The sequence below is a fragment of the Notothenia rossii genome, assembly GCF_949606895.1.
Source record: "Notothenia rossii genome assembly, chromosome: 11".
Lineage (NCBI taxonomy): Eukaryota > Metazoa > Chordata > Actinopteri > Perciformes > Nototheniidae > Notothenia > Notothenia rossii.
In genome coordinates this window covers 57,508,980-57,536,639 of record NC_136910.1, presented here as the reverse complement: position 1 = coordinate 57,536,639, position 27,660 = coordinate 57,508,980, and the positions used below count along the sequence as shown (strand labels likewise).

At 41.4% G+C, this 27,660-nt stretch overlaps 1 protein-coding gene across 1 annotated transcript in view; it reads left to right on the top strand.

Moving 5' to 3' along the window:
- Positions 1-27,660, top strand: part of mtrex (Mtr4 exosome RNA helicase) — a 55,291-nt gene that overhangs the window by 7,271 nt on the left and 20,360 nt on the right. Inside the window, exons 6-18 of the mRNA XM_079659579.1 lie at positions 673-847; positions 3,218-3,308; positions 5,350-5,474; positions 6,442-6,540; positions 6,688-6,802; positions 9,628-9,759; positions 13,359-13,438; positions 15,399-15,509; positions 18,572-18,673; positions 20,838-20,963; positions 23,810-23,960; positions 24,844-25,016; positions 27,415-27,483. Coding sequence (XP_079515705.1) covers positions 673-847; positions 3,218-3,308; positions 5,350-5,474; positions 6,442-6,540; positions 6,688-6,802; positions 9,628-9,759; positions 13,359-13,438; positions 15,399-15,509; positions 18,572-18,673; positions 20,838-20,963; positions 23,810-23,960; positions 24,844-25,016; positions 27,415-27,483 — 1,549 coding nt within the window. The remainder of the gene's footprint in view (positions 1-672; positions 848-3,217; positions 3,309-5,349; positions 5,475-6,441; positions 6,541-6,687; positions 6,803-9,627; positions 9,760-13,358; positions 13,439-15,398; positions 15,510-18,571; positions 18,674-20,837; positions 20,964-23,809; positions 23,961-24,843; positions 25,017-27,414; positions 27,484-27,660) is intronic.

The window sequence follows — 27,660 nt, the reverse complement described above, 5'->3', positions numbered from 1 at the left end:
CCGGCACTTGTGACTGCAGCTGGTTGCTAGGGGGCGGCAAAATGTAGGTGTAACTAAAGCTGGGTCCTCCGCAGACTGCGAGGCTGGGTCCTCCTGAGGACACAATTAACTTTGTTTTGCTAATGTAGCGTTAGCTCCCGCAACAACACCGGGGGACCTCCGGGCGACGTTTGGGTCTACGTCAACCCTAAAAGCGGAGGTGGTGTGGACGCTAAATACCGTAGCTAAACACCAATCATACAACAGCATGAAGACAGCAGGGCTCTGACTATAGCTCGTGTCACACACACACACACACACACACACACACACACACACACACACACACACACACACACACACACACACACACACTTTTTGGCTAACACAGTTCTGTACTGTTATGTTCAGTCATTGTTCTTATGTTGAACGTGAATATATTTACTTTGTAAGTAATTATGGGACGAATTTCTTCTTTCATAGGAATTTTCCTTCATACTTTCTTGCTGTGAAATAGGTCTTAAATGATATTCAAAGCTGTCTTAAAAAGTCTTACATTTGAGTTGTTGAAACCTGCAGGAACCTTGTTCTAGTTGTGTTGTGATTTGGTTATGCTTGCTGTTTCTTCCCAAGAGGTTTTATCCTAAATAAATACATTTCAGTTAATCCATCTCTTCTTTCCTCTTCTTGCAGATACGCCATCGCCCTGGCGCTCAGAGAGAAGCAGAGGGTGATCTTCACCAGCCCCATCAAAGCTCTCTCCAACCAGAAATACAGAGAAATGTACGAGGAGTTCCAGGATGTTGGTCTGATGACGGGAGACGTCACCATCAACCCCACCGCCTCCTGCCTCGTCATGACCACAGAGGTGAGAGAACGTGGAGATATTCATGTCTCTTCTACATCAACATGTGTCCCCTCTTCTCCAGGTCTCTTCTACATCAACATGTGTCCCCTCTTCCTCATGTCTCTTCTACATCAACATGTGTCCCCTCTTCTTCATGTCTCTTCTACATCAACTTGTGTCCCCTCTTCCTCATGTCTCTTCTACATCAACATGTGTCCCCTCTTCTTCATGTCTCTTCTACATCAACATGTGTCCCCTCTTCTTCATGTCTCTTCTACATCAACATGTGTCCCCTCTTCCTCATGTCTCTTCTACATCAACATGTGTCCCCTCTTCTTCATGTCTCTTCTACATCAACATGTGTCCCCTCTTCCTCATGTCTCTTCTACATCAACATGTGTCCCCTCTTCTTCATGTCTCTTCTACATCAACTTGTGTCCCCTCTTCTTCATGTCTCTTCTACATCAACTTGTGTCCCCTCTTCCTCATGTCTCTTCTACATCAACACGTGTCCCCTCTTCTTCATGTCTCTTCTACATCAACATGTGTCCCCTCTTCTTCATGTCTCTTCTACATCAACTTGTGTCCCCTCTTCCTCATGTCTCTTCTACATCAACATGTGTCCCCTCTTCTTCATGTCTCTTCTACATCAACATGTGTCCCCTCTTCTTCATGTCTCTTCTACATCAACATGTGTCCCCTCTTCTTCATGTCTCTTCTACATCAACATGTGTCCCCTCTTCCTCATGTCTCTTCTACATCAACATGTGTCCCCTCTTCCTCATGTCTCTTCTACATCAACATGTGTCCCCTCTTTTTCATGTCTCTTCTACATCAACATGTGTCCCCTCTTCTTCATGTCTCTTCTACATCAACATGTGTCCCCTCTTCTTCATGTCTCTTCTATATCAACTTGTGTCCCCTCTTCCTCATGTCTCTTCTACATCAACATGTGTCCCCTCTTCTTCATGTCTCTTCTACATCAACTTGTGTCCCCTCTTCCTCATGTCTCTTCTACATCACCATGTGTCCCCTCTTCTCCATGTCTCTTCTACATCAACATGTGTCCCCTCTTCTTCATGTCTCTTCTACATCAACTTGTGTCCCCTCTTCCTCATGTCTCTTCTACATCACCATGTGTCCCCTCTTCTCCATGTCTCTTCTACATCAACATGTGTCCCCTCTTCTCCATGTCTCTTCTACATCACCATGTGTCCCCTCTTCTTCATGTCTCTTCTACATCAACATGTGTCCCCTCTTCTTCATGTCTCTTCTACATCAACATGTGTCCCCTCTTCTCCATGTCTCTTCTACATCAACATGTGTCCCCTCTTCTTCATGTCTCTTCTACATCAACATGTGTCCCCTCTTCTTCATGTCTCTTCTACATCAACATGTGTCCCCTCTTCTTCATGTGTCTTCTACATCAACATGTGTCCCCTCTTCTTCATGTCTCTTCTACATCAACATGTGTCCCCTCTTCTCCATGTCTCTTCTACATCAACATGTGTCCCCTCTTCTTCATGTCTCTTCTACATCAACATGTGTCCCCTCTTCTTCATGTCTCTTCTACATCAACATGTGTCCCCTCTTCTTCATGTCTCTTCTACATCAACATGTGTCCCCTCTCCACTTCTATAAAAACCTGTCTGAAAATGAGCTGATCAGATTTTGGCCACTTTATGATGTCATAACGATGTGTTGTCTTGTGTAACCATTAGCCAATCAGCAACCAAGGTAACCCCCCCCCCCCCCCCCCCCCCCCCCCCCCCCCCACCTTATCACCTGAATCTCCTCCTAGAGCCCCATTGAGTTCTTTGTAACCAAATGTCTCTCAGAGGGGCGTGGGGAGGGGCTCCTTATTTTCATCTAAAGTAACAGACAGAGAATCAGCACTTTGGAAACAGGGCTGAAACAGAGGGGATTATGGGTAATGCTGCAATGATCTGTTTGGTGTTCCAGCCAATCAGAGACAGGCTCTGTATATATCTGAGAGCTGTGATATATTGTTGAAGAACAGTGTGATAGGGGACCTTTAACACTTTGACAAAATATCACCTTTATTTAAATTATAACAAACATTCTTCACAATTTTCTTACATTTTTAAGACAATTTCCTAAACCTTTTGAATCAATAAATATTGAGCAAAGAATCAGCAAATTAATAGCCATTACAGTGACAGGCTGTTCATTTCTTTGCTAGTGGGTACATTTACCAAATCTGCACGGATAAAATACTTATTTCCTCCACTGCATAGTGAAACAACTCTCTCTCTATTCAGAAATCAGAGTACGATATTTATTGTGGTAATGTTGTCAAAAGCAGTAGAGTTTGGAACATGTGCATCACTGAGAGGTTTTCTGACTTAATGACTGTTTTATTTCTTCCAGATCCTGAGGAGCATGCTGTACCGAGGCTCTGAGATCATGAGGGAAGTAGCCTGGGTCGTTTTTGATGAGATCCACTACATGAGAGACTTAGGTGAGGACGGGATACACACCTGCAGTTCATTTGAGATTATAAAACGGATAAATGAAATCAAGCAATCTGATTGGTTCTTAGCCGTGATATAATGAGCGTATATCACGGGTAGAATTGTAGTTACTTTTCACAACAAGTCATGTATCCCTCCGCGTCTGAGAAAAAACTACAGCCGTTACATTACGTCCGTTACGAAACTAACTAACTAACTAACAAAGCTTAAGATGGAAACATTTAAGATGAACTTCGACCTCCGTGATGGCCTTACTATGGAGGAGTGGATTGTGAAGCAAACAGAATGGGAAGTTGAGTGCTTTGAAGACTGGTGTCAGGATACAGCTGTGGTCATAGACTTTCAGATGTCGATAAAACAGCAGCTCAATAACACGTTGAGAGATTTCTAAGCAACTGTCAAATAATAATAGCCGAATAATCGCTAAACGCTGTCTGTCTACTATGACTAATGTCGACCCTCCACTTCGGACCGAACCACGCCCCTTAGCTGTGATACAATGGCCATATACCACGGCCTGTCGTAAGCTATTGTTAAAGGTCACCTATCGTGCTATTTGTAGGCAATAGCATAGGTCTCAGATATATACAAATATATAAAAAACATGTCTATGAAGTGTTTTGCTCAAAATACCAAACCGATCACCCATTCTAGCCATGCCTCATATCCCTCTATTTCACTTCCTGTTTCTAAAGTGCTGATTTGGGGTATAAAGCTTTAAAAATAAAAAGGAGGGGTCTGAGCTCATGCGGGACCCGGCAGCTACTGTCTAAACCAGGGGTGTCAAACTCAAGGCCCGGGGGCCAAATCCGGCCCGCGACCTAATTTTATGTGGCCCGCAAGAGCTTGCAAAGAATATAATACACAATACAATCTGTGTAATTGTTGAATATTTACTTTCAATTATTTGCCCTAGACTTCTGCTTTCAGACGCAGTTATTTAGGAAGATATCACCAGAACTGATAATGATCCAATGCAGGGCCAACAATGTAATATAATACATTATTTAATATATATGATATATTTACATATGTATATTTATATATACCGTAATTTTCGGACTATAAGCCGCACCTGAATATAAGCTGCAGCAGCGGCATACCACTCTCGGTTCCACTTTTACTTTTGCGCGCTACCTGTCTCACTCTTTTCCGGCCTCCAGCTTTTCCTGCTGGAACCCGCCGCTTAAAGGTGGGGGTCCGCGGACCGGCCATAGAGCCCATAGAGTTAAAGGTGTTGGCCGTTAGCTGTAAAAATCCATAGATTAGCCGCACCGTTATATAAGCCGCAGCGTCGAAAAATGGGGGGAAAGGCGCGGCTTATAGTCCGAAAATTACGGTAATTAAAATTACAACCTGCACTTTGAGTGCAACCATAATGCTGATGTGGTCCGGGAAGAAATTGAGTTTGACACCCCTGGTCTAAACTAAATGCTGCCGTGATGAAACGCCATATCATGGATTATCAAGGATTCTCTCTGAAACAGTATGGAGCTCAAAGGCTTTCTCTCTTGCCGGTTATACCACAAGGTGAGTTCCTTTTTACTTCCTGCTTCTTCACACACATGCTCTCCAGTACAGGTTAGCTCTGAGTGTTAGCGATGCTAATGTAAACACCGACCATATTACGTCCAGAACAGTCGGGCATTGTTTCTGATAGCAACGTTTCTGATAGGGCCGTGGGTGTAAAGCCAATTCCTGGAATTCAAGGTACCTGCTATGAGTGTCTGCATGTTGGTCCGTACGCCTTTTACACACTCTCTCCAAAGCATAACATAAAAACATTGAAAATCAAACAGAAAGATCTCTGGGTTAAGAGGTTGCGTCTTCTTTGCACAGCATGAAAGAAAGGCGAAATGAAAGGGCTGTGATTTCAGTTTTTTTTAGCAGAGGTTGAGTTCAATCATTTGTACGGCCCTCGGAGGATGTTGTGGAAATTGAAAGTGCCCTTGAGAGGAAAGAGGTTCCCCACCCCCGCTTTAAAAAGTAAATAAATTCACAAATGCTTCTTCTTTCTGTGTGTTTCAGAGCGTGGCGTGGTCTGGGAGGAAACCATCATTCTTCTTCCTGATAACGTGCATTACGTCTTCCTGTCGGCCACCATCCCCAACGCCAAGCAGTTTGCAGAGTGGATTTGCCACCTTCACAAGCAGGTGTGATGCTTAACGAGCATACGTTATAATCATGAGGGCAATTAACGTCCCTCTCGATATAAGGAGGTAACATTTATCCATCTATATCAGTGTTTCGCAAACGCTTTCATTCAAGAACAGAATATGAAATTAAATAATGCAAATTAAGACACATTTAAATACGGTTTATTGCGTTGTTTACGCACTCATTGACTGTGTCTCTGTTGCCACCTATACTAGTCATTTTTAAACTATTTGAGAAACACTTTTAACTTATAATTTATTTATTTCAAATGGAACATTGTACCAATATACTCACGGACCACCAGTGGTTTGCACACCACACTTTTGAGAAACACTTGTTTACATCAGTGTTAATTTCGTCAACGAAAACTATGATGAAAAATGTTCGTCACAACCTTTTTTACACGACTAAGACGAGACGATGACGAGCTAACAATAGATTATTGATAATAAAAACTATGACGAAATGTGTATTTTGTTTTCGAGACAGGACTAAGGTGTTAATGGTGGACTATCGGACACTCAAAATGCAGGATATTTTCCCCCAATTGTCCGTCTTGTCTTTCCAAATGCATCCCTGTCATTGGTTGAATTAGTTTGGATTCTGGGAATCTGCACACGTCACTAATTACACAAGTAAAGTGTGTGAATGAGATTGAAATGTGGCTTTACGAATTTCAACACTTGATACCGTCACTTTGATTTAAATGTCAGATACCTGTATTCAAACTTTAACTGAATTAGTTTAAAGAGAGAAAACATTTTGACTAAAACTTGACTCAAATGTAATGATTTTTCATCGACTAAAATGTGACTAATAACCATTTTCGTCTAAAGACTAAGACTAAATCTAAAATGGCTGCCAAAATGAACACTGGTCTATAGAAAAGGAGCAGGAGGACATGTCTGTGTTTTAATCTCCTTTTTTGTTACATAATTAATGCCTTGTTTCTGTTTCCTGTAGCCATGCCATGTCGTGTACACGGAGTACCGTCCCACTCCTCTGCAGCACTACATCTTCCCATCAGGGGGCGACGGACTCCACCTGGTTGTGGATGAGAACGTAAGGACACCTTTAACCTGAGTATTTAAAGAGACACTTAGTTCATTAACAGAGAGGGCAAAAGTACACACATCCTCAAGTAGAAGTACATACTCGTGTTTAAAAATACTCTGGTGAAAGTACTCACTAAATGTTTTCTTTCCTCAGGGAGACTTCAGAGAGGATAACTTCAACACGGCCATGCAGGTGCTGAGAGACGCCGGGGATTCTGGGGGAAGTGGAGGAGGAAAGTGGGACCCGAGAAGGAAAGGAGGCACTAGAGGTACGGTTAAAAAGACCCTGTCACACTTTACTCTTTAAATAGCCTTAAACTCACTGACAATGAAATTGGGGAAGCAGCTTTTATCGACCACCAAGACACATTATTAGAGACGCATTGTTAGAGACGCATTATTAGAGACGCGTTATTGGAGACGCGTTATTGGAGACGCGTTATTGGAGACGCATTATTGGAGACGCATTATAGGGGACGCATTATTAGAGACGCATTATTGGGGACGCATTATTGGAGACGCATTATTGGAGACGCATTATTAGAGACGCATTATTGGAGACGCATTATTGGAGACGCATTATAGGGGACGCATTATTAGAGACGCATTATTGGGGACGCATTATTGGAGACGCATTATTGGAGACGCATTATTAGAGACGAATTATTAGGGACGCATTATTGGAGACGCATTATTGGGGACGCATTATTAGAGACGCATTATTAGGGACGCATTATTGGGGACGCATTATTGGGGACGCATTATTAGAGACGCATTATTAGGGACGCATTATTGGAGACGCATTATTGAAGACGCATTATTGGAGACGCATTGTTGGAGACGCATTATTAGAGACTCATTATGGAGACGCATTATTGGAGACGCATTATTAGAAATGCATTATTAGAGACGCATTATTGGAAATGCATTATTGGAAATGCATTATTGGGGACGCATTATTGGAAATGCATTATTAGAGACGCATTATTGGAAATGCATTATTGGAGATGCATTATTGGAAATGCATTATTGGGGACGCATTATTGGAAATGCATTATTGGAGACGCATTATTAGGGACGCATGATTGGAGACGCATTATTGAAGACGCATTATTGGAGACGCATTGTTGGAGACGCATTATTAGAGACTCATTATGGAGACGCATTATTGGAGACGCATTATTGGAAATGCATTATTGGAGACGCATTATTGGAAATGCATTATTGGAGATGCATTATTGGAAATGCATTATTGGGGATGCATTATTGGAGACGCATTATTGGAGACGCATTATTGGAGACGCATTATTAGGGACGCATTATTGGAGACGCATTATTAGGGACGCATTATTGAAGACGCATTATTGGAGACGCATTATTAGAGACGCATTATTAGAGACGCATTATTGGAGACGCATTATTAGAGACGCATTATTAGAGACGCATGCTTGGAGACGCATGCTTGGAGACGCATTATTGGGGACGCATTATTGGAGACGCATTATTGGAGACGCATTATTGGAGACGCATTATTAGAAATGCATTATTAGAGACGCATTATTGGAAATGCATTATTAGAGACGCATTATTAGAAATGCATTATTAGAGACGCATTATTGGAAATGCATTATTGGGGACGCATTATTGGAAATGCATTATTAGAGACGCATTATTGGAAATGCATTATTGGAGATGCATTATTGGAAATGCATTATTGGGGACGCATTATTGGAAATGCATTATTGGAGACGCATTATTAGGGACGCATTATTGGAGACGCATTATTGAAGACGCATTATTGGAGACGCATTGTTGGAGACGCATTATTAGAGACTCATTATGGAGACGCATTATTGGAGACGCATTATTGGAGACGCATTATTGGAAATGCATTATTGGAGATGCATTATTGGAAATGCATTATTGGGGATGCATTATTGGAGACGCATTATTGGAGACGCATTATTAGGGACGCATTATTGGAGACGCATTATTAGGGACGCATTATTGAAGACGCATTATTGGAGACGCATTATTAGAGACGCATTATTAGAGACGCATTATTGGAGACGCATTATTAGAGACGCATTATTAGAGACGCATGCTTGGAGACGCATGCTTGGAGACGCATTATTGGGGACGCATTATTGGGGACGCATTATGGGAGACGCATTATGGGAGACGCATTATGGAGACGCATTATTGGAAATGCATTATTGGGGACGCATTATTGGGGACGCATTATTGGGGACGCATTATTGGGGACGCATTATTGGAGACGCATTATTGGAGACGCATTATTGGAGACGCATTATTAGGGACGCATTATTGGAGACGCATTATTGGAGACGCATTATTGGAGACGCATTATTGGAGACGCATTATTGGGGACGCATTATTGGGGACGCATTATTGGAGACGCATTATTGGGGACGCATTATTGGGGACGCATTATTGGGGACGCATTATTGGAGACGCATTATTGGGGACGCATTATTGGAGACGCATTATTGGAAACGCATTATTGGAGACGCATTATTGGAGACGCATTATTAGAGACGCATTATTGGGGACGCATTATTGGAAATGCATTATTGGAGACGCATTATTGGGGACGCATTATTGGGGATGCATTATTGGAGACGCATTATTGGGGACGCATTATTGGGGACGCATTATTAGAGACGCATTATTAGGGACGCATTATTGGGGACGCATTATTGGAGACGCATTATTGGGGACGCATTATTGGGGACGCATTATTGGAGACGCATTATTGGGGACGCATTATTGGAGACGCATTATTGGAGACGCATTATTGGAAATGCATTATTGGAGACGCATTATTGGAAATGCATTATTAGAGACGCATTATTGGGGACGCATTATTGGAAATGCATTATTGGAGACGCATTATTGGGGACGCATTATTGGGGATGCATTATTGGAGACGCATTATTAGAGACACGGACTTCCAAAGCTCTTTAAGCTGCGTCCTGTGTCTGAAAACCTCTATAAAAATGAGTCTTTAATACGATTATAAAATCCAACGTAGATCTTAATTAATGAATCCTCCCATGTCTGGTTTCCTCAGGTCCGTCCAGCGTGTTTAAAATCGTGAAGATGATCATGGAGAGGAACTTCCAGCCTGTCATCATCTTCAGTTTCAGCAAAAAGGAGTGTGAGGCGTACGCTCTGCAGGTGGCCAAGCTCGACTTTAACACAGGTGAGTGTGTGTGTTCACAAGGCCGTTCTACCTTCAGGTGAGAATCATCACAACTAGGGATGTCCCGATCACCTTTTTTTGCTCCCGATCTGATTCCGATCATTTGATTTTGACAATTTGCCGATACCGATTTTTCCCGATCCGATCTTTATGCAATGCATTAAGAGAAAAAAAAGCATTCAAGTTGTCCCTGAAGGTTATTTTATAATTTAAATTGGATATTCTATCCAACATGGATATAGCTTCTTTCTTTCACAGAAGCATTGGATCAGTTCAGTTGTGCAGCATTGGATCAAAACAAAATAAAGCTTTCAGTACTCGTTAGCTTACTTCTACAATTAGACACTGCGCCCACTCTGTTGCCAGATTTGAGAGAAATAAGCAGGTCTATGAAAACAAGCCCCAAAGAAGAAACACATACATGATGTTCTGTCATTTGAAACCAAAACTAAGGCCTCAGGATGACTTTAAGACTTGAACATGCTCATTTTTGTTTTGTAACATTGAATACAAAATGTAAAAAAAAGTATTTAAATAAAATTAAAAAATCCCGATCCCCGATTTTTTCCTCCCGATTCCGATCTTTTGAAAATCACGTGATCGGCTCCGATCCCCGATCACGTGATCGGATCGGGACATCTCTAATCACAACTAAGGCTGATAATGATTGCTCTAAAATCAAACGCATCTTCAAAACATTTCTTTATCCCATCCATTAAACACATCTCTGCTTCCAGTGCAGCCTCTCCTTTTGAGAGTTTAATGATATTTGTTTAACGACATGGTATTTAACCTAAAGTCTTAAAGATTTATTAATCAACCAAAAGACACTTGAAGTGTTCTCCTTGGACTTGTGAAAAATTGTCTGTGGCAATCTTTCACCATTTAATGACATTTTAATTCACTAAATAGAAAATATATTCAGGCGATTTATAGAAAATGCCTATATTTTCTATTCTTTCTCCTGTTTCTGCCAGAAATTAGAATGTATTCTTATTTTTAAAGCTATATACACTTTTCTCTTATTGTCTTACCAGTTATAACGTCTCTGTCAGCATATTAAGCAATGATAATGTTCTAATTAGATTCAGAATTGGTCTTCGCACTCTGAAACACCAAAGCAATTACATTTCTGTGACAAATTGTGATCTTTTTGAACATTAAAAGCATGGAAATATGTCACAGTACAGCCACTAAATATGAACCTGAAAATCAGCAGAATAAGACCACCTTTAATGGAAGGGAGCTGAGAAATCCTGCGCAAAGAGTGAGAGCATGAACGCATCTTACTGAGTAGAGTTACTTCATGAAAAGACAAACTTCTGCTCAATTGGAGGCAGCAACAGATAAACTTGGCTCATGTCGAGCTGCTTCAGGCTCTTTAGGTGAACTCTTCTCGGTTTGGTTCCCCCTGCATTGTGACATTATTAGAATGAGCCAGTTTGTTTTTTAATACCGAGCTCTTTCCAAAACTGAAAGCCTGTTTCTGTCAGCGCTGCCAAGTAGTTCATTAGAAAAACTAAACATACAAACGGCCAAAGATAATATTTAATTTCCGTCAGTTGCATGTGTTTCGAGAATTTGCCTAAAAAGACTGGTTTTCCTAGAAAAAGGATGATTTAATTTGACTTGTTGAAGTGAAGGATTTTAAAGGTTATATTTGTCATGTGCGCCATAGCAACATCGTCATTTATGGCGGTGAAGATCTTAAAGAGGATGTTCAGGTGTATATGAGTATGTAGTGTCTCTACTTTAAAGAGTCCTCTCCTGCTGATGTTCAGGTGTATATCAGTATTTAGTGTCTCTACTTTAAAGAGTCCTCTCCAGCTGATGTTCAGGTGTATATCAGTATGTAGTGTCTCTACTTTAAAGAGTCCTCTCCTGCTGATGTTCAGGTGTATATCAGTATGTAGTGTCTCTACTTTAAAGAGTCCTCTCCTGCTGGTGTTCAGGTGTATATCAGTATGTAGTGTCTCTACTTTAAAGAGTCCTCTCCTGCTGATGTTCAGGTGTATATCAGTATGTAGTGTCTCTACTTTAAAGAGTCCTCTCCTGCTGATGTTCAGGTGTATATCAGTATGTAGTGTCTCTACTTTAAAGAGTCCTCTCCTGCTGATGTTCAGGTGTATATCAGGATGTAGTGTCTCTACTTTAAAGAGTTCTCTCCTGCTGATGTTCAGGTGTATATCAGTATGTAGTGTCTCTACTTTAAAGAGTCCTCTCCTGCTGATGTTCAGGTGTATATCAGTATGTAGTGTCTCTACTTTAAAGAGTCCTCTCCTGATGATGTTCAGGTGTATATCAGTATGTACTGTCTCTACTTTAAAGAGTCCTCTCCTGCTGATGTTCAGGTGTATATCAGTATGTAGTGTCTCTACTTTAAAGAGTCCTCTCCTGCTGATGTTCAGGTGTATATCAGTATGTAGTGTCTCTACTTTAAAGAGTCCTCTCCTGCTGATGTTCAGGTGTATATCAGTATGTAGTGTCTCTACTTTAAAGAGTCCTCTCCTGCTGATGTTCAGGTGTATATCAGTATGTAGTGTCTCTACTTTAAAGAGTCCTCTCCTGCTGATGTTCAGGTGTATATCAGTATGTAGTGTCTCTACTTTAAAGAGTCCTCTGCATGTGGAGCTCCTAAAATAAAGTGGATGTTAGATTTTGTTAGGCTGTTTCTCTGGAGCCATGGACTTATCGTTGGCTTTGCTTTTCTGTGTGTGTTTGCCTGTGGTTTCACTTTGTTATTCAAGTATTAGAATAAGTCCCATTGACTCTGAGGTCATCTGCAATTATAAATAAATATGGAGTTTCTGACATGATGGGGAAGGTTTCCCGGAATAACTTTGTGACTTAGACACAGTTAGCAACCAGCTACAGCAAACAGTGCAATGCTATTAGCTCAGTAATCATGAAAGTGATAAAGTGCTGGCTAGACATGTGGAAATATTTATCCTCATAAAACCTCAGCTCCACTCATTTGAATTAATTGATCAATATGAATATATTTGTAAGTCTTGCAAAAAGTGGATAAAAAAACAATTTAAAGTGACAGTTTTGTGGCTGTGAAATCGTATAAAGTAAATGAGAATTGACCGATGTTCTTGCTCAACCTCGTCGCGCTTTCACTTTTCCTGCAAGCAATTCCCTAAAGACCTCTCCCAAGTTGTTCCACATTACCCGAACACGCCAAGAAGAATTACATCTGACACTTTTTGAAGAAACCGAGCCACTTTTCTTTACTGATATTGTGAAATATTCTCGTGTGCGTGTGTGCGTGTGCGTGTGCGTGTGCGTGTGCGTGTGCGTGTGTGTGTGCCCCCCCGTGTCCGTCCGTCCGATACTTGTGGGGACCTAAATCTGTTTACACAGTCACGTGTGGGGACTCGCCTCCCTTATGGGGACTTAATGGAGGTCCCCATAAGGAGAATCATTAATTTTAGGGTTAGGCATGTGTTGGTTATGGTTAAGGTTAGGATAAGTCTCCAGGAAATGCATGTAAGTCAATGTAATGTCCCCTGAAGTGATGTGTGTGTGTGTGTGAGAATATTTACTGGAAAGCTTCGAGAAGATGTTTAGCAAATGCACTTTGTTTTTTGTTGCAGAGGAAGAGAAGCGTATGGTGGAGGAAGTGTTCAGCAACGCCATTGATTGTCTCTCAGACGAGGATAAGAAACTCCCTCAGGTGAGGAGGAATAATACAAAACATCTCATACAAAACATTTGATATAAAGACCCACATTTTCCTCATTTCCCCCTCACCTTGTTAACCAGTTAAGCCCCCGGTAAACGGAGATTCCACAGATTCCAGACGTATAAGTATCATCACTGAGCGATCAGAACTCGCGACAGGGGAAGCGAACAGACATCACAGCACGTAGCTTCACGGAGGAAACACTAGGGCTGTCCCGAATACCGTTTTCGGGCTCCGGATATTCGGTAGTAATCAGCAGCGAATAATCGAACATCCGGCCCGTGTGGGGGTTTTATAGTTATTTGTTAATGTAACACAATTTGTGTTCTTTGAAATTGAAAAGGATATTGCATTGCGTTTGTTACTTTCGTTGCAGTTGTATATGTCTTAAGTGTAATTTGGCTTGGCTTCCTATTTATGGACAATGCTTTTATTTTGAAGGAGCGTTAGCGCTGTTGACAGGAAGTTGTTGTTGCTATGGAAACAACGTGACGGAGATTAACGGAGAAAAGTAATATCTACATATAAAGACGGAGAAAGTAAACGATAACGGTTATGGTTAAGTGTTAACACCCCCCGAAGAGGCACAAGCTCTTACGTTGATATTGGAGATTTCAATAAATTCAATTTTGGAAAAAAAACATAACGAAATTGAATCCCGAATAGTACTCCAACGAACGGATATTCGGCTACAGCCCTAGGAAACACGGAGAAATTCTTACCTTAGCTGTTGTTTTGATCAAAAGTCGTGTTCAATGGCATCAAAACGATAAAAAAGGCTGCTGAAGGTTAATCCATAGCTTCATCCAACGTGTCACTTTGAAATGATTACTGATAATCCATCCTTCCATTTTTATGTCAATAACAGAGATTTCATATTAGCTGCTACCAGAGTGTATGACAGCTTCCTGTTATGGGCATTCTGGCTACGCACCACTCATTCACCAATGGGTAATGTTTAGATGGATTTTAGGAACCTCCCCTCGATTCTATTGGCTCTAACGGTTAAAAAGAGGTCATCAAAATCGACCAATGGGTTCCGGAGATTTGGAACATGCACCCAAATGACCCCAGAAGTGTTTTTTTTGCTAAATCTCTCAAATGTCACTTGTTTTGCATCAATCTTGATAACGGGTACTTATTATATTTATAGTTAGGATTCCTAAACCTTTTAGTCGACCAGCCCATCATTCAAGGGTGGTTTTCACTAGAAGTAATGTTATATTTTTGGACGGACACTATAATCTAATTTTTTTTACTATGTTCAATCTGAATTTACTTTAAAAATAAAAAACATCTATATTGATTCTGACTTTTCTAAATCCAACTCACAGGTTTATCATTACTTTGAGAATTTTTTTTATTAATGTACCCCTTTTAGAAGAGAAGATATGGTCATTTGTTCTGGGCATGTCATTTTCGAGCCTGAGACCTGAAAAACAAGCCCGAATTTCCTTTTGGGGCTTTTCCCTTCCCTTCTGTGTTCTGTAGGTTTTTGTGCAAATGTTCTAAAAAGGCAAAAATCCACTGATGTAAACATAAGAACTTGTCCCTGTTTGTTTGTTTGTTTGTTCACCATTTAAAGCTGCCTTGGGTCCCTTGAAAGGCGCCATACAAATCTATTAATATTATTATATCTTTAAATCCCTGTAAACAAACTCTAACCTGACTTATTTTTTATTTTTTAACTGTTTATTTTCATTTTTTACAAATCAAGACATATCGTAAGGACTCGTCCATTCAAATGACAAATAATATGGTAAAACAGAATAATAAAAAAAGAAAAAAAAAAGGTACAAGTTAAAATGAGGAAATAATTAAGATAATTATGAAAAATAAATTAATAATAGTAAAATAAATAAAAGCATTTTACACAAGGAGTGACCTCGTTAGCAGGATCGGTTACACGGGGCATTTCCATAATGTTCTTAACGCTTTGTTCGCGCTGCAGGTGGAGCACGTGCTTCCTCTGTTGAAGAGAGGCATAGGAATCCATCATGGAGGCCTGCTGCCCATCCTGAAGGAAACCATAGAGATCCTGTTCTCTGAAGGACTCATCAAGGTACGGCAAGCTGCCCGTCAAAACACCGTCTCACAACATGTGTCCCCTCTTCTCCATGTCTCTTCTACATCAACATGTGTCCCCTCTTCTTCATGTCTCTTCTACATCAACATGTGTCCCCTCTTCTCCATGTCTCTTCTACATCAACATGTGTCCCCTCTTCTTCATGTCTCTTCTACATCAACATGTGTCCCCTCTTCTTCATGTCTCTTCTTCATCAACATGTGTCCCCTCTTCTTCATGTCTCTTCTACATCAACATGTGTCCCCTCTTCTTCATGTCTCTTCTACATCAACATGTGTCCCCTCTTCTCCATGTCTCTCCCACATCAACATGTGTCCCCTCTTCTTCGTATCTCTTCTACATCAACATGTGTCCCCTCTTCTTCATGTCTCTTCTACATCAACATGTGTCCCCTCTTCTTCATGTCTCTTCTACATCAACATGTGTCTCCTCTTCTTCATGTCTCTTCTACATCAACATGTGTCCCCTCTTCTTCATGTCTCTTCTACATCAACATGTGTCCCCTCTTCTTCATGTCTCTTCTACATCAACATGTGTCCCCTCTTCTTCATGTCTCTTCTACATCAACATGTGTCCCCTCTTCTCCATGTCTCTTCTACATCAACATGTGTCCCCTCTTCTTCATGTCTCTTCTACATCAACATGTGTCCCCTCTTCTCTTCTACATCAACATGTGTCCCCTCTTCTTCATGTCTCTTCTTCATCAACATGTGTCCCCTCTTCTTCATGTCTCTTCTTCATCAACATGTGTCCCCTCTTCTTCATGTCTCTTCTACATCAACATGTGTCTCCTCTTCTTCATGTGTCTTCTACATCAACATGTGTCCCCTCTTCTTCATGTCTCTTCTACATCAACATGTGTCCCCTCTTCTCCATGTCTCTTCTACATCAACATGTGTCCCCTCTTCTTCATGTCTCTTCTACATCAACATGTGTCCCCTCTTCTCCATGTCTCTTCTACATCAACATGTGTCCCCTCTTCTTCATGTCTCTTCTACATCAACATGTGTCCCCTCTTCTTCATGTCTCTTCTACATCAACATGTGTCCCCTCTTCTTCATGTCTCTCTACATCAACATGTGTCCCCTCTTCTTCATGTCTCTTCTACATCAACATGTGTCCCCTCTTCCTCATGTCTCTTCTACATCAACATGTGTCCCCTCTTCTTCATGTCTCTTCTACATCAACATGTGTCCCCTCTTCTTCATGTCTCTCTACATCAACATGTGTCCCCTCTTCTTCATGTCTCTTCTACATCAACATGTGTCCCCTCTTCTCTTCTACATCAACATGTGTCCCCTCTTCTTCATGTCTCTTCTACATCAACATGTGTCCCCTCTTCTTCATGTCTCTTCTACATCAACATGTGTCCCCTCTTCTTCATGTCTCTTCTACATCAACATGTGTCCCCTCTTCACCGTGTCTCTTCTTCATCAACATGTGTCCCCTCTTCCTCATGTCTCTTCTACATCAACATGTGTCCCCTCTTCACCGTGTCTCTTCTTCATCAACATGTGTCCCCTCTTCCTCATGTCTCTTCTACATCAACATGTGTCCCCTCTTCTTCATGTCTCTTCTACATCAACATGTGTCCCCTCTTCTTCATGTCTCTTCTACATCAACATGTGTCCCCTCTTCTTCATGTCTCTCCTACATCAACATGTGTCCCCTCTTCTTCATGTCTCTTCTACATCAACATGTGTCCCCTCTTCTTCATGTCTCTTCTACATCAACATGTGTCCCCTCTTCTTCATGTCTCTCTACATCAACATGTGTCCCCTCTTCTTCATGTCTCTCCTACATCAACATGTGTCCCCTCTCCTTCATGTCTCTTCTACATCAACATGTGTCCCCTCTTCTTCATGTCTCTTCCACATCAACATGTGTCCCCTCTTCTTCATGTCTCTTCCACATCAACATGTGTCCCCTCTTCTTCATGTCTCTTCTACATCAACATGTGTCCCCTCTTCTCCATGTCTCTTCTACATCAACATGTGTCCCCTCTTCTACATGTCTCTTCTACATCAACATGTGTCCCCTCTTCTTCATGTCTCTTCTACATCAACACGTGTCCCCTCTTCTTCATGTCTCTTTTACATCAACATGTGTCCCCTCTTCTTCATGTCTCTTCTACATCAACATGTGTCCCCTCTTCTTCATGTCTCTTTTACATCAACATGTGTCCCCTCTTCTTCATGTCTCTTCTACATCAACATGTGTCCCCTCTTCTTCATGTCTCTTCTACATCAACACGTGTCCCCTCTTCTTCATGTCTCTTTTACATCAACATGTGTCCCCTCTTCTTCATGTCTCTTCTACATCAACATGTGTCCCCTCTTCTTCATGTCTCTTCTACATCAACACGTGTCCCCTCTTCTTCATGTCTCTTTTACATCAACATGTGTCCCCTCTTCTCCATGTCTCTTCTACATCAACATGTGTCCCCTCTTCTTCATGTCTCTTCTTCATCAACATGTGTCCCCTCTTCTCCGTGTCTCTTCTTCATCAACATGTGTCCCCTCTTCTTCATGTCTCTTCTACATCAACATGTGTCCCCTCTTCTTCATGTCTCTTCTACATCAACATGTGTCCCCTCTGTGGAAAGAGACTCTGAAAGTTTCAGGAACAAAGATTCTCTCTCTTTTTGATCCATTTCTATAAAAACCTGTCTGAAAATGAGCTGATCAGATTTTGGTCAATTTATGATGTCATAGGTAACCCCCCCCCCCTTATCACCTGAATCTCCTCCTAGAGCACCATTGAGTTCTTTGTAACCAAATCTCTCTCAGAGGGGCGTGGGGAGGGGCTCCTTATTTTCATCTAAAGTAACACACAGAGAATCAGCACTTTGGAAACAGGGCTGAAACAGAGGGGATTATGGGTAATGCTGCAATGATCTGTTTGGTGTTTCAGCCAATCAGAGACAGGCTCTGTATATATCTGAGAGCTGTGATATATTGATGAAGAACAGTCTAACAGGAGACCTTTAATTGGAAGTTTTGTCCCTACAGTCGTATTCACTTTTGTTCTCGTTTCAGGCGCTTTTTGCTACGGAGACATTCGCCATGGGCATCAACATGCCGGCCCGCACCGTCCTCTTCACCAGCGCCCGGAAATTTGACGGCAAGAACCACCGCTTTGTAAGCACACACACACACACACACACACACACACACACACACACACACACACACACACACACACTTATTATATTTTTAGTTTTTTTTAAATTGTATTTTCTATTAAAACCTTTTTTTAATTTAATACTATTTAAAAATATATATATTCTGTATTTGTATGTAAAAAATATATATTTTTTTTTTATTTAATACTTTTTGTATTATTTTATACACATTTTTAACATATAAAGCTTGTGTTTAGGCATTTTAGTGAAGCTTCAAATATTTAATATATATATAAAGATGAATTATACCCATTACACACACACACACACACACACTCTCTCTCTCTCTCTCTCTCTCTCTCTCTCTCTCTCTCTCTCTCTCTCTCTCTCTCTCTCAGAGTCCAATGTCTGAAAAAATGCTACTTTTGAATTAGTATAAAAACATGTATTTAATGTATTTTAATTGTAATTATATTATTATTATTATTTTTATTTTTTTAAACAGTTTGTCACACACAAACACACACACCCACAAACACAAACACACACACCCACTCGCTCACACTCGTAGTTAATGTCACATAATGAGTGAACAGCAAATTCTCTCAGGGATTTTTTTTACCTGATTTCCCCTTCTCACCCGAATACAGAATGTCGTGGTCGTGCACTTTCAATATCTGTGGTGCACACATAAGGAAGTGCAGCCATGTTTGGAAAGGTTTGTCGCCTTTTGAAGAGATCTGAGATTACAATCAATCAATTAAACCCCCGTAAATAACCTCTAAAGCCTTCTGTGTGTTTGTGTGTGTGTGTGTGTGTGTGTGTGTGTGTGTGTGTCTCTGTGTCTCTGTGTCTCTGTGTGTGTCTCTGTGTGTGTGTGTGTGTGTGTGTGTGTGTGTTTGCAAGAGCTTCATCAGAAACATCTGGAGCTGCCGCTGTTGCCAAAGCTCCACGCAGGCACACACATTTAAAACACATTCCTGTTTCAAATCGAGAGCTGCTGATCCCATTGCATCACTCCATTTCAACACAGACATTTTAGATTTCTCTGCAGCTCATTTTTGTAAATATAAGCACATATCTCTTCCTCCTAGTTGCAGAGAATATCCCGTCTCTCCTGTAGTGGCCTCAACATATTATTCTGCCTACTCTAAATGAGTGCATGTGCTTTACAGACTGTTGCTTTTAATAAAAATAGATATAACTAATGATTTATAAAGTTAAAGGTCAACTATCGTGCTACTTTTAGGCAATAGCATAGGTCTCAGATATATAACAAAATGAATAAGTGTTTTGCTAAAATACCAAACAGATCACCCATTCTAGCCATGCCTCATATCCCTCTATTTCACTTCCTGTTTCTAAAGTGCTGATTCGGGGTATAAAGCTTTAAAATAATTAAAAAGGAGGGGTCTGAGCTCATGCGGGACCCGGCAGCTACTGTCTAAACTAAATGCTGCCGTGATGAAACGCCATATCATGGATTATCAAGGATTGTCTCTGAAACAGTATGGAGCTCAAAGGCTTTCTCTCTTGCCGGTTATACCACAAGGTGAGTTCCTTTTTACTTCCTGCTTCTTCACACACATGCTCTCCAGTACAGGTTAGCTCTGAGTGTTAGCCATGCTAATGTAAACACCGACCATATTACGTCCAAAACAGTCGAGCATTGTTTCTGATAGCAACGTTTCTGATTGGGCCGTGGGTCCACCTTTCAGATATGACGTCATATCAGACGCAAATCTGGATCAGCTCCGTTGTTCCCCGTTTTTAGAGATTTGGGTACGGAGGAAAAGAGAGGGTTTTATTTTCTGACGCGGCGTGAGTTCCCCGACACACCGGGGACACATAGTTATGTATAAAAGACATTTGCATGCTAGGGGACCTTTACAGCTTCCTATATGTGAATACAATAGGATTATTTAATGTAGAAAATCAATCCTTAAAATTGAAAACAAACGTTGAAACTCGTCTCAATTTGCTTTGCACGTCTCTGTCAGCTGCAACCAACCCTTCAACAGCAGGTGATGTTCAAACAATGGGATGCTGCAAGTATCTGTTTGGTGTTTGGAGCCAAACACTTCAGAGACATGTTCTGTATATATCTGAGACCTGTAATATATTGATGAAAAACAGTCTGATAGGAGACCTTTAATGACCTCTTAATGTCCTGTGTGTAGATCACATCAGGCGAGTACATCCAGATGTCTGGGCGAGCCGGCAGGAGAGGAATGGACGACCGAGGAATCGTTATATTCATGGTGGACGAAAAGATGAGTCCATCGATCGGCAAACAGCTGCTCAAGGTAACCTCGAACCTGCTGTCTTTTGGTTATTTCTACACAACACCAGCTACTGAAATGGTGCCTCGTCAACTAAAACAACCACTGATGCACACAAACAAACTCCACAAAGAACAACAACTCAGACTTAAATCTTAAGGGCATACATAAATCCAGAAGCTCATTCAAATAAAAAGATTTGTCCTTCACATAAACTGGTTTCTGTTTAAACCACACGGCAAGGTCTCCATTAGGTAGCACTCATTTCCTACCCTTAATTATCTGAAGCATCCATACATCCCACACAAAAAGGGGTCACAACATGTAGAAGGTCTCAAATCCAAGAAATGACATATCTTAAGAAAAATATCAAAGAAAAAAAAAACGGGAGTATTGTTACACTCTAATGCTGCGTTCACACCGGACGCGATACGAATATTCGCTTCGCTCTAAACGCTCCTATCGCTTCGCTCTAAACGCTCGAGTTTCACAGCGGCTGTCAGCTGTGTTTACTCGCGTCATTCAAACAAGACGCGCTGGCTCGGGAGCTAACTACAACAAGATGAACATATTTGACCGTGATTTAATTGTAATACACGTTTCTAAATGATGCCGAAGTAACAACATACTGATACCGGTTAGTAAAAACCATGAATTAATGCTTTGACAAGTCTGCAGACAGATGGCAGGCGGAACACCTTTTAAAATGTGTGTTTTCTGAATGGAGCTTGGCTAAGCTAACGTTGTATATGCTCCGACCTTCCACACTCACAACAACGGCCTACAGACATAAATAAACCAGCGACTGTATTCTCCATGACACAGACAGTCTGTGGTTTGGACTTGTTTCACTTTTGTCTAGTTTCTGAACAGATATGAGGAGCTGTGAGCTTGAGGGCTAACGGCTAACGGCTAACGGCTAACGGCTAACGGCTAACGGCTAACAGCTAACGGCTAACAGCTAACGGCTAACAGCTAACGGCTAACAGCTAACGGCTAACAGCTAACGGCTAACAGCTAACGGCTAACAGCTAACGGCTAACAGCTAACGGCTAACAGCTAACGGCTAACAGCTAACGGCTAACTGCTAACGGCTAACAGCTAACTGCTGACTGCTACCTGCTAACTGCTAACTGCTGACTGCTGACTGCTGACTGCTACCTGCTACCTGCTACCTGCTAACTGCTGACTGCTGACTGCTACCTGCTACCTGCTAACTGCTGACTGCTGACTGCTACCTGCTAACTGCTGACTGCTGACTGCTGACTGCTAACTGCTGACTGCTAACTGCTACCTGCTAACTGCTGACTGCTAACTGCTACCTGCTAACTGCTAACTGCTGACTGCTGACTGCTAACTGCTGATGTTTTCTGGTTGAACGTCAGTGACAGCAGGCTGAGATCCTCACCGCTGATTGGCTACCGAATATGACGCTCGAGTTGAACAAATTGAACTCTAGCGGTTGTCACGGCCCTCTTCAATCGCCTCAATCGCGCCGTGGAATTCGCGTCCACCGCTTCATGCTCGCCATCTGTCCGCGTCCCTGCATTGACTTTACATGTAATCGCGCCGCCCCCAAACATCGCATCGCGTCCGTTGTGAACGCAGCATAAAGGAGATTCCTACACAACAAAACTTGGCATCAAAACTGATTTAATGTGTGGGAATATTTCGACCAGGTTAGTAAAACCCTAATTATAGGATATGTACATTTGGTTAATCGGTTAACTTGGGGTTTGAATATTCGAATATACATTTGCTTTCAAATTCCCATCCCTACCGTCTACACACTCTTCTGTTAGCCGCCAATAAAGCATATTTCCCTTCTGTCTGTATGAACGCTTGAATGGAAATGGTCTGAAGTTTTTGGATCAACGAGGCGTTCAGAGGAGCCAGAGTCTTCTGTCTCTGATTTGACACGTTTATCGCTGCTATAAATATGTTTCTGCACAACTTCTTTCCAAGAGCTTGTGTTAATGTAAACCCGTTTGTTGGCTCCATCGCATAACCCCTAACTCACAGGGAGAAATCTGGGTTTCATAATATCTGCGTTTCTGGAGGTTTAGTTTGTGGGGGGAAAGGACTTCAGGGCTGAACTGGAGGAAGTACAGGTTTCTGTGCATGTAAATGATCTGCAAATACTAATATGAACCTGAAACTGAGCCTAATATGTCCTCATTAAATCAAAGTAGTTATTCCACAGTGTAGAAATACTCTGTTATGTAAACGTCCTGCAGTAAAGTCTGGCAAACAGAAGTATAAGCAACCAAAGATATACTTAAAAGACCAAAAAGTACTAGTTCTCCACAACGGCCAATTTCACTATATATATCAATATATGTCAAATGTATGTATTAGAATAAAAAAAAATATTTGTCTCTATTTTGTTGTAGTTAATAATAAGTAGCAGTAAACTCCTGCCTCAAGATTGTAATTGAGTAAATATTGTCAGTTGCTTCCCTCTGATTTAGTTTTTTTTTTTTTTGTCGTCACAACTTCTTGCTAACATTGATTGATGTGCTAATTATTTTGTATTGTACTTAATTATTATGTGTTAAATGCCTAAATGTGAAGCACTTTGAATCGAGGCGAAGTCCCTCCCTTCCCTCCATGGGACCTTATTTCGAAAAAATTATGTATTGAAGTCAATGGAGAGAGAAAACGTATCTTTCAATCCCGTTTGTATTGTGCCCACGAATTACACACATAATGTTTGTCAATCTTAAAAAAACATTTCCAACATTTCCTTCGCCCCTCTATTACCTCTGTGTCTTAAAACGTGCTATACAATAAACTAACCTTGAACCTTACTGTATGCATGCTCTAAAAAGTAATATTTGATTGATTTCTTTGTGTTTGTAATTTTGCAGGGCTCCGCAGACCCTCTAAACTCTGCCTTCCACCTGACTTACAACATGGTGCTGAATCTGCTGCGAGTCGAGGAAATAAACCCCGAGTACATGCTGGAGAAATCTTTCTACCAGTTCCAGCATTACAGAGCGCTGCCTGGCGTCGTGGAGAGTGAGTACTTTATTTAATAATAATGCATTTCATTTATTTTAGAAAAATCTCACTCGTCACCGGCTTGAGCTTCAATCTCACTTTTTTGTCAAAATTCAGATTTTTTTCTCAAAATTCAGATTCCCCCCCCCCCCCCCCCCCCCCCTCAACATTCTGACTTTTTTCTTAAAATCTCAAAATGTTGACTTTTTTAGAAAACATTCTCAAAATCCTGACCTTTTACTAAAAATCTCAAAATACTGAGTTTTTTCTCAAAATCCAGATTTTTTTTTCCGCCTCAAAATTCTGACTTTTTTTCTTAAAATCTCAAAATTCTGACTTTTTAAAAAAAACATTCTCAAAATCCTGACTTTTTACTAAAAATCTCAAAATACGGAGTTTTTTCTAAAAATCCAGATTTTTTTCTCCCCCTCAAAGTTCTGACTTTTTTCTCAAAATCTCAAAACCCTAACTTTTTACTAAAAATCTCAAAATACTGAGTTTTTTCTCAAAATTCTGACTTTTCTCAAAATCCTGACTTTTTACTCAAAATCTCAAAATCCGGTCTTTTTCTGAATACTTAAAATGTTAATAATCCCTGGTCCCCGGCTTGAGCTTGAATCTCAGGATCCATGTATCTGTGATCGTCTCCAGAATGGAAGTAGTCATCACATACAGAGCATCAGCTAGTTCCTGAACAGTGTCCTTCACATGCTGATATCCAAGAGAGGGAGTCACCCAGTCACTAGAGAGCCGGTTCAAAGCAGTATTCAAGTGCATTTTTATCACGATAGGAGACTTTTAAAGAACCGTATTTCACTAGTAGATGCTAGAATAAAATATCATGTCTCTTAGTTGCCTAGCTCCAGCTTCAACTATATTTTTCTGTTTTGTTCCTGCACAGAGATGGAGAAGTACGAGGCGCAGTACAACAGCATCGAGATCCCCAACGAGGAGGGCGTGGTGACGTACTTTAAGATCCGACAGCAGCTCGCCAAGCTGGGGAAAGAGATCCAGGAGTTCACTCACAAACCCAAATACTGCTTACCCTTCCTGCAGCCCGGCAGACTGGTCAAGGTGACGCTACACACACTTCACACTAGGCTTGGGCGGTATCATTTTGTTCATACCGTCATACCTTGCTGACATCATACCGTGGTATACGGTATATGACGGTATGACTTGGGTCGATTTGAGTGAGGTGGCGTTCGGCGGCAAATAGATGTTTCAAACGGTATATTATATGTTCGGTGTAAAATGCAGCCCGAGCCGGTAGACGCTCGCAAAGTGCCGCGACGTGCGCGCAAGTGCAAAACAAGGGCTGCATACATGACACATTGTGCAAATGGCACATTTTGAGATCGGATACAGGACGTGTTTGTAGATGTCCGACGTTGTTTCCATAGTGAGCTAAGTTAACAATATATCATCATACATAAACATTTTCCGGGAGTAAATACTTGACTTATTGAATAAAGTTTGCTATATTCACTAACTAGTTTGGCAATATTATTCCGTGCATGTGTTAAAAACCTTATTTCCATTTGATTCATTGGATTACTCGCGTGAATGTTTAGCACGTAAATGCTTTCGTTTTTAAAACCGTCCGACCTCGACTAGAAAACCATCGACCAGTTGCATAGGATTAAAAAATGTCAACACTCACTCACCCCGTCTTAAACATTCCCAAAGAAGTGCCTCTGTCTCTCGTTGTGCTGGATGAAGTCACTGGCGAGGAGTAAACCCAAAATAGTCCCAAACAGGCGCAGAGGCATTTTCTTTTTTACTAGTTGTCCGAGTTCGGGGCCGGCAAATGCTGCCGCCATCTTGCTCAGCTCAGCTCTGTGCTGAGCTCTGAGAGCGGGAAAGACGGACTGCCCTCCCCTGCCCTCTGCTGGCGCGTGCTGTGCATTACAACCAATGTCGTCCCTGTCAAAACTCCGTGTCAGTGTAATAGAATGAAACGCATCTGTGATTTGGCGCACAGTCTGTGACGTCACGGTATTGAAAATCATACCGACGGTATTTCGAAATACCCTGGTATACCGTAATACCGTCATACCGCCCAAGCCTAACACACACACACACACTTCACACACAATTCACACCAGTGGTGAACCGTCAGGGCCTTCAAAGTATTCAGAGACTACCCTGAAACACTCAGATAAAACTAACAAAAAAATGGCCGGTCCGCGCCCCCCCACCTTTAAGCGGCGGGCTCCAGCAGGAAAAGCTGGAGGCCGGAAAAGAGTGAGACAGGTAGCGCGCAAAAGTAAAAGTGGAGCCGAGAGTGGTACGAGAGACAGAACGAGAGCAAGACAGACAGACATTACGAGAGCGAGACAGTTTGTCCCCGTACCACTGGTTGAAAACCACTGCTGTAGATCACTGCCGGTACGTGCGCTGCGAGCGCACCGTTTGAAAGTTGAAAAGTGTGTGTGTCTGAAACGCTATGTGATACAGTACAGTTTACACAGCACATGTTCTGTAGCTACTATTGCACTAAATGCTAACACTTGAATACGTTATGCAAATATGCAACTTGTTTGTGGAAATGTTAATAAATGGGAGCTTCCTCAAACAGCCATCTCTTTCCCGACAATCCCCTCTGTGCACGAACCCTTACATATGGTAATGAAACATTAAAACACCTGCGGCTTATAGTCCAGTGCGGCTTATATATGTACACATCATTCCATTTAGCTGCTGCGGCTTATATTCAGGTGCGCCTTATAGTCCGGAAATTACGGTAATCAAATGGATAAATGGGGATGTTATCAGGTCTTGTTCCGGGTCTCTTGGTAGAATGTCCTTCAACCAAGGTATTATCCTTGATAGAAAGCCCTGGCCGTTGCACTGAATGAGAGCGTACGTTTGGATTGACAGGTTGATCAACCAATGATATATTGATTTGTAGCCAATGGGCGTATTCTTTCAGAGTCTCCCTCGGTTCCAGGGTACTCTAGTAGGCCCGTTAGTTCACTGGAGAGAGACTGAGGATTCAGCGTAAATGCTACGGAGCAATTCATTTGAAGTGTTATTGTTTTTTTTACGTCAAAATGGCAACAGGTGAAGATGATGTTTTTGCCGAATTGTTGTTAGTACCCTTTTCAAGACGATCATTCAGTGAAAAGATGGATATTATAAAAAAGGCCGTCCAACCCAAAGTGACTGCTTCCGTGACGTCCGTCTGACTAGAACACCTGCATTTTCAAATCCGGGTGGAGAGGGGGGTGTCTACAGAAGGTCCAGTTGTGATACACACGGTTCACCACTGCTTCACACACACTTCACACACACTTCACACACACTTCACACACACTTCACACACACTTCACACACACTTCACACACACTTCACACACACTTCACACACACTTCACACACACTTCACACACACTTCAACCATATATCAACAGGGCAAAAACTATATATTTAAGCATGTCATTGAATGGCTCCTTGTTGTAAACCCTCAGGTGAAAAATGATGACGCTGACTTTGGCTGGGGAGTGGTGGTGAACTTTTGCAAGAAGTCGAACGTGAAGGTGAGTTTGATTTGTGAGCCCATTTACATGTGGCTGTGTCTCATGAATGTGCATTATAAATATGTTTATTTTATTTGCCTTTTGCCTTTTTTTCTTCCAGAAACATTATTTTTATATAAAAATATATATTTTTTTTTTTTTGGGACATTTTTCTTCTAACTTATGTTGATATGCATA